Genomic DNA, 15,000 nt, shown 5'->3' on the forward strand with positions numbered 1-15,000 from the left:
TAAATAATTATATGTATACATATATAAATATATAAATATATAAAAGTATATATATATATATATATATTGATATTGACTATTTATTGAAACAATTCCGTATATATATATAAATATATATATATATTTATATATATATATATATATATATATATATATATATATGTTGTCTCTATTTATTGAAACAATTCCGTCGTTAATTGTTTTTCGTTTCTTCCAGATGGTCTCAGGATGTGATGGAGATTTTCAAAGATTATTTAGCGATTTATGATGGACGCGATGCGAAAGACAGGATCAACATCTTGAAGGTTTGTTTGTTAGAGTTTATTTAAAGTTATGGAAAAGTTGTTCTTCTGATGTCATTACAAACTATTGTCTTTGAGAATGGAGGGGGGGGGTTCTTCTCATTTTCTCCCCGTAATGTATTTTCTTCTTTTCCTTCTCTTCCTTTTCCTCCTCCTCTTCCTCTTCCTCTTTCTCCCCCTACTACTCTTCCTCTTCCTCTTTCTCCCCCTCCTCCTTTTACTCCTCCTCTTTCTCTCTCTCTTTCTCCTCTTCCCCTTTCTCCCCCTCCTCCCCCTCTTGAACCTCTTTCTCCCGATCCTCCTCCTTTTATTCTTCCTCTTTCTCCCCTACTCCTCTTCTTCCTCTTCCTCTTCCTCTTCCTGTCTCTCCCCCTCCCTCTTGCTTTTTCTTCTTCTCCTCCTCCTCCATCTCCTCCTCCTCCTCCTCTTCCTCCTCCTCCTACTCTTCCTCCTCCACCCTCTCTTCCTCTTCCTCTTCCTGTCTCTCCCCTCCCTCTTTCTTTTTCTCCTCCTCCTCCTCCTCCTCCTCCTCCTCCTCCTCCTCCTCCTCCTCCTCCTCCTCCTCCTCCTCCTCCTCCTCCTCCTCCTCCTCCTCCTCCTCCTCTTGTTCTTCTTTCTCCAATCATCTTCATCATCCTATTCTACTTTCCTCTTTTTTTTTCTTTTTCTTTTTAGGGATATAAACATTATATAAATTGCATGCACTCTTTTCCCATAGAAGGAAAAAGAGGAATAGAAACTATATATATAAATGATAATGAGTTGTAGATGATAATTGAAATATAATTGTTGATGACATACTGTCTTTACAGCCAAAACTAAAAATCAATACGGAGAGGAAATAAATGTTTTCTCTCTCTCTCTCTCTCTCTCTCTCTCTCTCTCTCTCTCTCTCTCTCTCTCTCTCTCTCTCTCTCTCTCTCTCTCTCTCTCTCTCTCTCTCTCTCTCTCTCTCTCTCTCTCTCTCTCTTCTCTTTCTTTCTTTCTCTTACTGTTTTTTCTCTCTCACAATCTTTATCTTGCAATGCTTCTGTTTTCTCACTTTCTCTTTCTCTCATAATATTGCTCTCTCTATGTCTCTTAACATGTCTGTGTCTCACTTTTTTACCAACGTATATACATTTTCCAGGGCATCAAAACATATGTGCAACAGTGCTGGCCACAAATCCACATGAATGTTGCAGACATAATGAAAATGCTCGTGTGTCTAGCTTATGACGTCACAGATCAAGACTCTGATTTGGAGCCGGAGGTGAGAGGATGTTGCAAAACTATGTTGTGTGTGTGTGTGTGTGTGTGTTTATTTGTGTGTGTGTGTGTGTGTGTGTGTGTGTGTGTGTGTGTGTGTGTGTGTGTGTGTGTGTGTGTGTGTGTGTGTGTGTGTGTGTGTGTGTGTGTGTGTGTGTGTGTGTGTGTGTGTGTGTATGTATGTATGTGTGAGTGTGTGCGTGCGTGCATGTCCGTGCATATTTTTATAATCATAGGGACATCGATAGGCATGAATAATGAATAAATATAGACTCATTTCCTTATAATTTGCCTTGTTAGCTTTCCAGATCCATTATTGTCCTTTGGTACACTTCAAGACTAAGATATATCATAGACCTCCTTCCTTACTTAAGCAGTTTTCTCAATAAAGCCAATAATTCAGATGACAGACTCAATTGTGGAATTATATATTTCTCAACTTTCCCAGGCTATAATCATCATAACTCAAGAAACAGAATGCATCGTGCGGCTTCTGTGTGATGCTGCACCACAGACCATGCTGAAGGCTTGCCATGGCATCGCCACAGTTCCGGTTCATGCCGACTGCCGGTCATTTCTGGAGAGAATTTCTGTCATTGTGGAGTCAGTGGAAACGAAGTGAGAACTATGGTAGGATTTTTAAAAATTGATAGTTTTTTTTTTTTCTTAACTTTTTGTTGTTATTTTTAATGTCTGTATCTGTGATCTGATAAGGTTAATGTCAAGATCTTTTGTATATTGTGTCTAATATTGTTTTTTTTGAGATTTGTTTGTTTCCTTAATCCACTTTTCAAATTCTTGAAAAAAAAGATATATATACATAAATTCTTTTATATATGTATATGTATGTGTGTGTATATATACATATACACACATTTATTTATAGTTGTGTCAAAATGTAAGACGAGTATATTCTAAATATAATAAAAGTAGTGTTTATATACACTCATTATTTAGTATTACCATTGTGGTGATGCTAAGGAATTCCAGTCCCTTCATTAATGCACATGGTGGCCCAATGTTAACCCAGTCCCAACGGGCCCGGCGAGAAGTGGCAACCCCCTACTCCGGGCCTATGCAATATTGCATTGGGAACGTCACACTGGTGTGTCGCCCCGTCATCAGGCATTTAGCCGTGTATCATTGGGTTAACCAGTATGTACGTAGTACTTATTTATTTTACTTGGATTTTTTACCAGATGTATTGAACTCTATAATCCTCAGATTGTGCATATAAAATTCCCTTCCCTCTCCCCCTTCTTCATACACTTCAACATTAAAAGGTTAATGAGGAACAACACAGATTATATATACATATTTTTTTTAATAAATACTTCAGTTCCTTTACAAAAATTGTAATGCATATTTTTTTCAATTTTTTCAATCATCAGACTATATCATCGAGCCTGTAGTAGAACCTTCTCGAAAATAGTGACACGTAGGTCTCGATAACCTATTCATAATTCAAGGACAATGTAAATCATACAGTTGACTTACGAGGACAGCAAACACAGTCCGACTTTTACAGTCACATATTTCAGGAAAATGAATTAGGGGAATAACAGAAAAGAGAATTGATAGTAATGATGATGATGGTTGGTGGTTGGCACTGGCCTCTCATGAATAGAGGGAATAACCAGCACTTCAGGTGGCTTTTGTGTGTGTGTGTGTGTGTGTGCGTGTGTGTGTGCGTGTGCGTGTGTGTGTGTGTGTGTGTGTGTGTGTGTGTGTGTGTGTGTGTGTGTGTGTGTGTGTGTGTGTGTGTGTGTGTGTGTGTGTGTGTGTGTGTGTGTGTGTGTGTGTGTGTGTGTGTGTGTGTGTGTGTGTGTGTGTGTGTGTGTGTGTGTGTGTGTGTTTTTTTTTTGGATTACATTTATATATTACACTTTAATGCTGCTGCTCCTTCAACAGCAGAATAAGATAGCAATTGGAATATTAGCCAAAAAAAACATTGAGGGTTGCCACACTGTTCTTGTAATGAGAAATGTTTTGTAAGGTTATAAGGAATGCAAGAATTAGGAACTAGTCAATATTTGAAATGAATGAAACACTAGAGAGTAAAAAAAAAAAAAAAAAAAGGAATACTCTTAAATCAAGAATACAATAAGTCTTTATTTTTATTCCAATTCTGAACCATTTTCTTTTCTAATTTTTCTTTTTGTTTCGTTTTGTTTTGTTTATTTGAAACACAGAAACAGACTACACTAGACTGACTAATCAAAGAAAACATATTTACCCTTAAAATGAATGAGAAACATTACTACAATACCAAAGTATTTATCTATCATGTCGCATCAGCTCTACTTCCAAAAATAAATGAAAAACAAAAAATGAGTAAATGAAATGAGAAATCTGGAATGTTCCCCATACAATATGAAATACACAATTCCTGTTAATATTTCAGTTATAATAGATTTTTCCTTTCCAGTATTTAGTTGCCTAAAATTACCATATTGCATATATGTTTTATTTGAAAGACACCTACAAATCTTAGTTATTTGTATTTAATGTGTAGACTGGAAAAGGTATTAAAGAAAGAAAAAAGAATATATACGTATATCAATAAAAATGAAAACATAAATGAAAATCACATTAAACAAGAATTAATGGAAAAAAAAGAGTAATAGGTAATTAATGAATCGTGACCTTTGGCATTTACAATTGTTCCATTTCAACTTTAACCCCTAAACAGCCGGTAACATTCCAGAAAGCATCCATATTTCACAGGCCTATTTTATGAAGCACATGGGTGACATGACTATGGTGCATATAACCTGCATCTACAGGCTGCAGTCAGTAGATAATCCATGACAGTAATGGTGGTGATAATAATGGTGACGGCATGACAATGGCTATGACAATGACGATGATGGACAATAAGGACGATGACAAAATTTACGATTACGATGATAGTAATGCTGATAATGAAAACCGTGAAAATGACGGCCTGCTGTTATGAATAAGAACAGAAAACTGTCTCCTCACCCGACTCTCTAACATTCCTCTCATGCATCAGTCATCATCAACCGTTCTATATGCGTTGGAAGTGCATTACATAAATCCTTTTTTCTTTATCTTTTTCTTTTTTTATACAGCTCTTCTGATCCATTCATGCATGTTGTACCTGATTTCATGTCTGTTTTTTTTTTCTTTTCTTTTTTTTTCAAAGGAATTTGCTTGCCATAGTGACTTGCCTGCTGTTCAAGGGTTAAGAGAAATTTCATGTTTTTGCGAATTACACCATTGTGATAAAAAGAATATGAATGAAGGTAAGATTAATGACTTGACCATTTGATAAGGAAAAGGAAGTGGAAAAAGAAACAGATGATAATGACGAAGGAGAAGGACAAGATGATAACTGAAATTATGTGGAAAAAAAAAAAATTATATATATATATCAATGTTGCAAATTTAAGGATACAAAACATTTTTAACATAACAATGAGGTTCGTGTATAAATGAAAATATAACACAGTTAAACTAATCTCCATTTACAATAGATAGTATAATATACCCAATGTGTACCTTAATACAATACAAAGTACCGCACAATAGTATTGTTCCTTTTTCGTACAGATTTCAACAAGTACCAGATAACAATTTACTGTGTTTTCCACATTAACTCACCATTAAATTATCGATATTGACAAAAAAAAATGTTTTAATCCTGAGACTGTGTTTAAGGGATTAATGCTGTCCTCGGATAAAGCACCAGAACAATACAAGACCACTTAATGTAGAACGATAACTAGCAAATAAGAGAATATCACAGACTATGAATCCAGGCGTAATCGCGTGACCCCGGACGTGCAAAGAATAATATTTTATATAAAAATTGGCTATTGGAAAGGATGGGAGATGGGAGGTGGGGGGGGGGGGGGTATTTTGAAACTATTTCGTAATTATTTTTTCAATTTCTGTTTGTCAAAGGGAGAGAGAGAGAGAGAGAGAGAGAGTGAGAGAGAGAGAGAGAGAAAGAGAGAGAGAGTGAGAGTGAGAGTGAGAGTGAGAGTGAGAGTGAGAGTGAGAGAGAGAGAGAGAGAGAGAGAGAGAGAGAGAGAGAGAGAGAGAGAGAGAGAGAGAGTGAGAGTGAGAGTGAGAGTGAGAGTGAGAGTGAGAGTGAGAGTGAGAGAGAGAGAGAGAGAGAGAGAGAGAGAGAGAAAAAGGAACTGGGAGGGTGGGATAGAGAGATGGAGAGAGGGAGAGGGAGAGGGGGAGGAAAAGAAAGAAAGAGAGAGGAAGGGAAAAGTTTGACAGTTTATGTAGCTCAGTGCCTTTTCTTTTCATGGAATTTTTGTGACATTGACTCACTCATAGAGGTTCATTTCTGTCTGGTAACAAGAGGCACATCCAGGCAAAGGAAATAATAATACTACACCAACACAGTGCAACAGAACACTAGAATGATGGGGCCAGTTAATGTAGCTTGTAATGCCATGTAATTCTAATGATACCAATCTTAATAGAGAGAGAGAGAAAAAGAAAAGAAAAAAAAAAGAAACGAAAAAAACAAAAAAAACAAGAGTGCCTAAGTACCTTTTCCTTTTTTTTCTTTTTCTTTAGTACCACAATTTAGCATTATGTTTCCCCCCCTACCCATTTTCTTTTTCTTTTTTAATTTCTTCCACTTAACACTAACGGAGAGCCAATCAACATAGAGCACTGGTCTTTTCCAACTGTCTAGCAATGTGTTGTACCATCTCTCGACAATGACAACAGCCAACCAAGCCCACACAGCATTTCAGATGTCCATGGCTTACAAAAACACATTTGGGATAACATCTGAACCATCGGACAATTACATAGATCCACCGATGAGCCGTATTATCTGATTCGTGATAGCCACCTTTATGTCTTTAACACAATTATATTATTGCACTGTAATGTATACACATATTACCTTCAAATACAAATGACCCTTAAAGGGAAAACTATTGCATGAGAGCGCCAATGCTGCAGAAGCTCGGCCCTTGCAACGGCAATTGAAAACGTATCGGCAAAACCGCTTCCACAGATCGGGGATCACAGGTATTACAACAGTGTTCCGAAAGAGTGTCTTTTTTTTTTTTTTTTTTTTAACCTTTCTTTTTTTTTTTTTTTTTTACAATGGAAAAATATAAGTTGGAATAACTTATTATAAAAAAAAATATATTCTGAAGCATTTACAAGCACGAGATATTGATCGAGAACCGATGCTCACACAACACCTGCAAAATTAACGAAAATTGACTTGCTTTCTTTCAATGTCTTTTGAGCAATAAAAAAAGAATAGTTTCACATCACTTCTGCATGTAACGGAAAATTGAATAGAACACCCAATTTTCAATCAACAGTCAGCCAACAAGACTGATCCTGACTTTTTTTTTTTTTTTGTGTGTGTTTTTTTTTTAGCATAGACAGGATTTAGACTAGCACATCTTCAAGAATATCATTACAGTACAGTACCTGTTTCACTACAATGTGACACTAGAAACTGGGAAAAATATATACTTATATATATATAATATATTCACTTCTTCCACGTTTTTGTTAAAAAATTTCTACCAGTGCAGCTGCAGCAGCCCCTGGGAGAGTCACTTGCACTGCAATGGAGCACTCAATGCACAGTTACCACGCAGGGGAGGTCCACCAAAGGTCATGCTGTTTGTGCAGTGGTAATGGTGGACCTGTAGTTCAAATGGAAACTCTCTTCCTACACAGAGAGTGAAAAAATGATATACAAGTAGAAAATAAAAATATTGATTTATAAAACAACGATTCTGCAATGGCTTCACCTCTTCGACGTGCCACCCGCCTTCAAAAAAGCCAGAACAAAATGCCTCTTTGGTGTTTTGCGATTGTCCTCCGAGCCCCCTAGACGAGGCCTTCCACCCACCCTCGCTCCCTCCCCCCTCACGACGGGAGAGGCGACTCGACTCCTCTCCGGTCCCAGTGTCCCTGGAATTCCCCTCCTCCCCCGTCCTGTATCCCCACCATGCCATTAAGGGGCCGGATCTCCTCCAGGCTGCAGACGTGCATCCCCGGAGACCGGTAGCTGGGCGGCTTCTCATCGTAGGGCGCCCGCAGGTTGACGTGGCCCAGCGAGATGTTCTTGAGCAGCGGGGGGTGGTAGTAGAGGGAGTGCTGAGGCGGCGGTAAGGGCTCGGCCGCGCAGCCACCAGGATACAGGGGAGCCTTCAGGTACCGCTCGTTGATCACCTATTGGATGGGACGACATACTTATGTTTAAGGGTTTATCAAGAATGTAATAATATTGGTTCTTAACTGGGCACAGCAATATACCAATCAAATGCATAAAGAGGATAATAATTTATTATGTTTATTGATCGTAATACTACAGATGAACTAAGTAAATGATGGGGATGATAATTAATAATAATAGTAATGACGATAATTATGACAATTATATACTGAAAAATATCTGTCAAATTGTCCAGAGAAATGAGAATTATTATTTTCCTTTTCTCTTACCCTCATACTTAACTTATCAATAAGTATCATTTTGACAAGTCCAAGAAGGATAGAGGAAGAAGCTTAAAAAGTTACAGTTACACAAATTATTTTGTCTAGTGTTTTTTATTTTTCCTTTCATTATATCAGTATGAGAGAGTATTTTGTGATTCATAACCATTCAAAGTACATACTATAGCAGAAAACCCTTCAAAATATCAAAAAAAATACGAGGACAAAATATACATCAACCCCCCATATATAGTTTTATACGGGCTGAGTCAACCACCTGCCATAAAACTATATCAGAAGCAGTGAGAAGAGCTTTGCAAACAGGGAAATAGCCCCTCTGGATTCATAACCGGGGAGAGTCAGAGCGGAAAATTTTACTGGAGCTCCACAATGGTATATTGATGAATAATAATGACTTCCCTGTTTTTTTTTTGTTTTGTTTTTTAATATTCATTAGGCTGAGTTTAATTAGCTGTTTCATTTCCTTTTATGTATTCAAATAAGATGAGTAATATACGTGATGTAGGAGTTCTTGCTTGAGAGCCTTCCCTTGGATAACAATCTCACAGCATAAGGGACTTTCTCGAACGCTAACATCCTCTTATAACTCGTGAAATAAGAACCCTCTATATTTCAGACATGTAATACGTACTCTTCCAAACAAAACCATCTTCTCATACATCCGTGAACTATTTATATGAGCTTTGCTAGTTAGTTACCTGGGCCATCCTCTGCCGCTTGTTTTCCTTGGCCAACATTCTACTGGCCAGGAGAACCAACACAATGAGGATGAACCCCCCTGCTATGGGCACTGCGATGGTCGCTGCTCGGAACCACACTGTCTCCAGCATTTCCGACTCTCCTCTGCTGTAGTCTAGGGGTAAGAATGGGACGGATGAGATTTTGCAAAACGCATTTCGTGGACGGTTTTTATCTTAGTGTTGCGGGACATTGTGAAAGGTACGCATGAATACTGCCGAATATTGAGAAATTGCGATGATTGAATGGTACACGTGAATATTGAGAGATTTAGTGAAAGGTCCATATAGATAATGAGAAGTAGCCAAACACATATATGAATCAGTATAATTTATTTTGAATTCAGAGTTACTTTGATATATAATGTAAATTATGTATATATACACAAACACACTGAGACTGACTGTAAACATATTCCTCAACTGCGAATAAGGCAAATCTTCCAAAACACAAGGATTTAATCTCTTTTCTCCGAGAACTATAAAAAATACAACCAACCTCTCTGGGTATTTGCCTTGTCTACCCTTATAAAGACATCCAGGTCTCGATAATTGCACATATCCTGGCTGCAGCACGTCAGATTGGGATCAGCAGGAGGAAGGGTAGGACTGGCAGAAGGAGCCGGACGCGAGGCACTGTTCGACGTAGTTTCTACCATCTTGGCCGGCATCTTCTGCGACATCGACATAATGCTCTTGCTTGAGACCCCAGCCTTGGTAGCACATTCTTTTTGTCTGTCTCTGTGGATGAAGATTGGAAATTAGATAGATGGAATGTAAAATTCTGTTTTCAAGGCTGAGTGTCTTCATCATTTTTATCTCTATATAAACAATACAATTACATGAAATATAATTACATGAATTTTTCTTTTTACTACTTGTATTCATGGTAGGTGCCTAAAAATATACAATTATTGATTTTTCATACTAGTATAGAGTACAAATCCTTCTCAATAATGGTACCTTGATATGAAAAGGGCAAAAGCACTTGAAAATATTTCCCTCTCATTCAAAATAAACTACAGAATATATTACACCTTGAAGTGTCCCTAATTCAGATTTAATTACTATGATCTCAGGAAATATAATCAACATTCAGTTGTCATTAGTTACGTTACATATCATTCTACATTCCTTTCTAACTTCTCAAGAAACAACCAGGTAAACTATTTACTGTATAACATAATCTCACATACATAGCCCATTCACATGTAAGCACACACACACACGCATGCACACAAACAAACACAAACACAAACAAACACAAACAAACAAACACACACACGCATGCACACACATGTATGCACACACACACACACACACACACACACACACACACACACACACACACACATGCATGCACACACATGTATGCACACACACACACAAACAAACACACACACACATGCACAAACACACACACACAAACAAACAAACAAACACACACACGCATGCACACACATGTATGCACACACACAAACACACACACACATGTATGCACACACACAAACAAACAAACACACAAACAAACACACACGCATGCACACACACATGCACACACATGTATGCACACACACAAACAAACACACAAACACACACACACGCACAAACACACACACACATGTATGCACACACACACACACAAACAAACAAACACACACGCATGCACACACACACATGCACACACATGTATGCACACACACACACACACACACACAAACAAACAAACACACACGCATGCACACACACACATGCACACACATGTATGCACACACACACACACACACACACACACAAACAAACAAACACACACGCATGCACACACACACATGCACACACATGTATGCACACACACACACACACACATACACACACATGTATGCACACACACACACAAACAAACAAACAAACATACACACACCCCTCCTACCCCCCCCAACCCCCAACCCCCCACCCAACCCCATATCCGATCCCCCACCCAACTCACTCAGGCAAGAGCTCCAAACAGCCGTGCATGGGCGTCCTCCGCTGGTAGAGCCTGCGTGCGGAGGGCGTGGGCGTGGGTGCGGGCGTAGGGCGTGTGAAACAGGCGCCCACCGAACTCTTGCACATGTAGCCCACCGTGACACACCGAGGAAGGTTACAGTGGCACCGGACGTCGCCTCCTGTGGGCGGGGAGAAGAAGGGCGGAGGGGGGTGAGGGGCGTGTGACATGGCAGAGGCTGGCGGTTGCTTATAGGAATGAAGAATAACAATGGTAATAATTATATCGATAGGAATGAAGATGGTGTTAATTGTAATAATCTTATTGATTGGAATGATGCTAATGACAATGGTAATAATTATAAAGATGGGAATGAAGATGATGTTAATTGTAATAATCGTAATCGGCTAATGACAATGGTAATAATCATATTGATAGGAATGAGGGTAATGACAATGGTAATAATTATATCGATAGGAATGAGGGCAATGGCAATAGTAATATTCATATTGATAGGAATGAGGCTAATAAAAATGATAATGATTACATTGATAGGAAACAGGCGAATGATAATTACAAATAGAGACAATAACAACAACAATAATGAAAATAATCAGAACAACAACATTAAAAATAACAATACTGAATGCAATAATAATAAAAACAAACAAACAAAAGAAAGTATGACAATAACAATGTAAAACTTAACACAATTACATTGTCATTAAAACAATCATAATCACAATAACATCACAAATAATTATAGTATCAATGATTGATGTTTTTATTAAATTAATCTTGGCGAGAAAATTCAGTCGAGTTCACCTATAAACTTAAGCCTTCTCTAAATTAAATATTAAATTGATAAATAAGTAAGCAGTAATAATAGTTATAGTAATAGTAATGATGATGATGATGGTGGTGGTGATAATGATGATGACGATGATGATGATGATGACGATGATGATAATAACAATAATATCAACAACGATAACAATAACAAAACCAGTAATACCAATTACAATCCGATAACAACAACAATAACAATTCAACAAGGACAAACAAAAGCATAAGCTAAATTACATCACATCACATAATATCAAGTTGCACACCACCATATCATCACACCGACATCACCACACGTGCGACATGTTGCACGGCTAAGCACAGACCACCTAAAGCCACCCTTTCTTTGACGGTGAAAATTGGTTTCCTAGGATTCTCCCATTTTTTTTTCTTTTTTCTTATCTCTCTCTCTCTCTCGTTTGCTCTTTCTTTCTCTTTCTTTCTCTGACTCTCTCTGACTCTCTTTCTCTCTGACTCTCTCTGACTCTCTTTCTTTCTTTCTCTCTCTCTCTCTCTCTCTCTCTCTCTCTCTCTCTCTCTCTCTCTCTCTCTCTCTCTCTCTCTCTCTCTCTCTCTCTCTCTCTCTCTCTCTTTCTGTATATTTATATATATTTTTTTCTTTCTTACACGACGAGTGGAAACGATCATCCAAAGGACAAAAATAAGAAAGAAATGAAAAGAAGTGATATTAATAAATAAGGATTAATAAGGATGTGAAAAAGGGAAGAGAAAGAAAGAAAATAAAGAAGGAACGAAAAAGAGAGAGAAAAAAAATAAAGGAATGAACACCGAGAGAAAGAGACAGACAAAAAATAACAAGAAAAAAGAAAGGAAAAAATATAAAAAGAATAAAAACGAAAGAAAAAAGAAAATTAAAAAAACACGAAAGGGAACAGGAAGGGAGAAGAGAGATGACGGACGGAAGGAGACCAACAAGAGAAATAGAAGAAAAGAAAGACGAGGGGAAAGGAGAAAAGAAGAGAACGGAAAGGAAGGAAGAGAGACGGGAGAAGTGAGGGGAAGATGAAGAAGGAGAAGAGAGATGAAGAGGGGAAAGGGATGAAAAAAACAAACATAAGAAAGAAAAGAAAAAGAGAAAGAGACACAAAGAGAGAAGAGAATAACATAAGAAACGGAAACAATAAAAGGGAGAGAAGAACAGAAAGTAAAAGGGGGAAGGGGGAAAGGAGAGGAAAGAGAAGCAAGTAAGGAAAGACGAGAGAAAAGAAAGAAAAAAAAAAGATAGAGAGAAAAAAAAATACGAGCGTCGAAGAAAAAAACACATAGAAGAGAGGGGAGAGAGAGGAGAAAAAAGATCAAACCAGAGGAAACAAAAAACACACACGAGGGGAAGGGGGACAGGGGGGAGGAAAAGGGGGCAGGGGGGAGGAAGAGGAAAAGGGGGCAGGGGGGAGGAAGAGGGGAAGGGGGGCAGGGGGAAGAGGGGAAGGGGGTCAGGTGGGAAAGAGGGGCAGGGGGGAGGAAGAAGGGAAGGGGGGCAGGGGAGGAGGAAGAAAAGAGGACAAGGAGGGAAAAGCGGCAGGGGGGGGGAGGGGAAGGGGAGAAAGAGGAGGAGAAGAGGAGCAGGGGGGAAAAGGGAAGGGGAGAAAGGGAGAAAAAGGAGAAGAGGAGCAGGGGAGAAGAGGGTAGAGGGGAGAGGAAGGGGAAAAGGGAAGCCAGATTCCGAAGGTCATGACCTCACGAGACAAAGACCGGTCGACAGGAAGCGGATGGAACTTTTGGCTTTCCTTTTTTGGAGGCTGGAGAGATCACGTGACCTATGTTGGAGGGAAGGGCGGGGCGGGGGTGGGTAGAGGGGGGTAGAGGGAGGGAGGTAGAGGGAGGGAGGGATAGGGAGAGGGAGGGAGGGATAGGGAGAGAGACAAACAAACACACACACACAAACAGAGGGGGGGAGGGAGGGAGGGAGGGGGGGAGGGGGGGAGAGAGGAGACTGTGAGAGAGACTGAGAGAAAGAACAGAGAAAGAGAAAAAAAACAAAAAGAGAAACAAACAAACAAAAGAAAAAGAAAATAACCAGACAAAGAAAGAAAGAAAAAGAGAGACACCGACAGAAGAAGAAAAAAAAGAAACGAAAGGGAGATACGATTCCTCCAAGACGCAACCCGATCTTCCTCGACGGGGGGGAGGGGGGGGGGGGGAGATCACGCAGGATCAGCGGCCACTTCGCTCGCGCCGACGCAACGAGAACGACCCCAGAGCCAGCTAGACGACCCCCGAGACAGATGACCCCCGAGACAACTGACCCCAAAGCCAAATGACCTCTAAGCCAAACGACCCCAGAGCCAAACGACCCCCGAGCCAAACGACCCCCGAAACAGACGACCCCCGAGCCAAGCCAAACGACCCCAGAGCCAAACGACCTCAAGCCAAACGACCCCCGAGACAACCGACCCCAAAACCAAATGACTCTGGAGACAAACGACCCCAGAGCCAATCGACCTCTAAGCCAAACGACCTCTAAGCCAAACGACCCTAGAGCCATACGACCTCTAAGCCAAACGACCCCAGAGTCAGCCAAACGAACCCCGGCCCAAACGACCCCCGAGCCAGCCAAACGACCCCAGACCCAAACGACCCCCACGCCAAACGACCCCAGAGCCGCAGCGAAACCAAAGCCGGCGCGCACTGACCCTCTGGGCGGATGAAATACAAAAACCTAAACAAATCCACAATTTGTAAACATAGGGAGGAAACATAGGGGGGAGACGGGAGGGGAGGGGAGAGAGAGGGGAAAGGAGAGAGAGAGAGGGGAGGGAGGGATGGAGAGAGAGAGGGGATGGGGGTGGGGAGGGAGGGAGGGAGGGAGGGAGGGGAGGGAGAGAGAGGGGATGGGGGGGGGGAGGAGGGGAGAGGAGGAGGAGGGAGGGGAGGGGAGGGAGGGAGAGGGGCGGAGGGGAGGGAGAGAGAGAGGGGATAGGGGGTGGGCAGGAGGGGAAAGGAGGGAGGGTGGGGAGGAACAATGAAGTAAAAAGAGGAGAGAGAAGCGGGGAAAAGAAAGAAGAAAAAAGAAAATAAAAACTTGAAAGAAAAATGACAAGGAAGGAAAGGAGAGAGAACCGAGGAAAGGAAAAAGGAAATAAGATAACAGGGGAAAGAGAGACAAGGAGGAGACCGGGGAGGAAGGGAGAGGGGGAAAAGGAGGAGGAGGAGGAGGAGGAAGGGGTAAGGAAGAGGAAGTGGGGTGGAGGGAGAACGGAAGAGGCTCAGTTGATGAAATGAGTTGACCACCAGAGGAGAGATTACGGAATGAGGGAAGAGGGAAGGAGGGAAACCAGAGACGAAGAGGGAAGGAAGAGAGGGAGATAAAATAAAGGTAAATACAGAAGGGAGGGAGGAGAGTGAAGGAAGGAGGAAGGAGAGGAGAAGGAGTAGGGAG

The 15,000-nt window shown here is 40.4% G+C and overlaps 2 protein-coding genes across 3 annotated transcripts in view; one reads left to right on the plus strand and one right to left on the minus strand.

Moving 5' to 3' along the window:
- Positions 1 to 5,207, plus strand: part of LOC122255651 (TELO2-interacting protein 2) — a 21,358-nt gene extending 16,151 nt beyond the window's left edge. For both annotated transcript variants that reach the window (XM_043019879.2, XM_086539497.1), the window contains exons 6-8: positions 218 to 305; positions 1,432 to 1,554; positions 1,999 to 5,207. In XM_043019879.2, coding sequence (XP_042875813.2) covers positions 218 to 305; positions 1,432 to 1,554; positions 1,999 to 2,172 — 385 coding nt within the window. In that variant the 3' untranslated portion in view covers positions 2,173 to 5,207. The remainder of the gene's footprint in view (positions 1 to 217; positions 306 to 1,431; positions 1,555 to 1,998) is intronic.
- Positions 2,855 to 11,982, minus strand: LOC122255652 (uncharacterized). Its single transcript, XM_086539498.1, has 4 exons — positions 10,758 to 11,982; positions 9,270 to 9,511; positions 8,732 to 8,886; positions 2,855 to 7,748 (listed from the first exon to the last, which is right to left on the minus strand). Exons 1-4 carry the CDS (start codon positions 10,982 to 10,984, stop codon positions 7,443 to 7,445), a joined length of 930 nt encoding a protein of 309 aa, XP_086395624.1. The 5' UTR covers positions 10,985 to 11,982; the 3' UTR covers positions 2,855 to 7,442.
- Between the last annotated feature and the right edge of the window lie 3,018 nt (positions 11,983 to 15,000).

The sequence above is a fragment of the Penaeus japonicus genome, unplaced genomic scaffold, assembly GCF_977035675.1.
Source record: "Penaeus japonicus unplaced genomic scaffold, GWHDUDI00000001_assembly GWHDUDI00000009, whole genome shotgun sequence".
Lineage (NCBI taxonomy): Eukaryota > Metazoa > Arthropoda > Malacostraca > Decapoda > Penaeidae > Penaeus > Penaeus japonicus.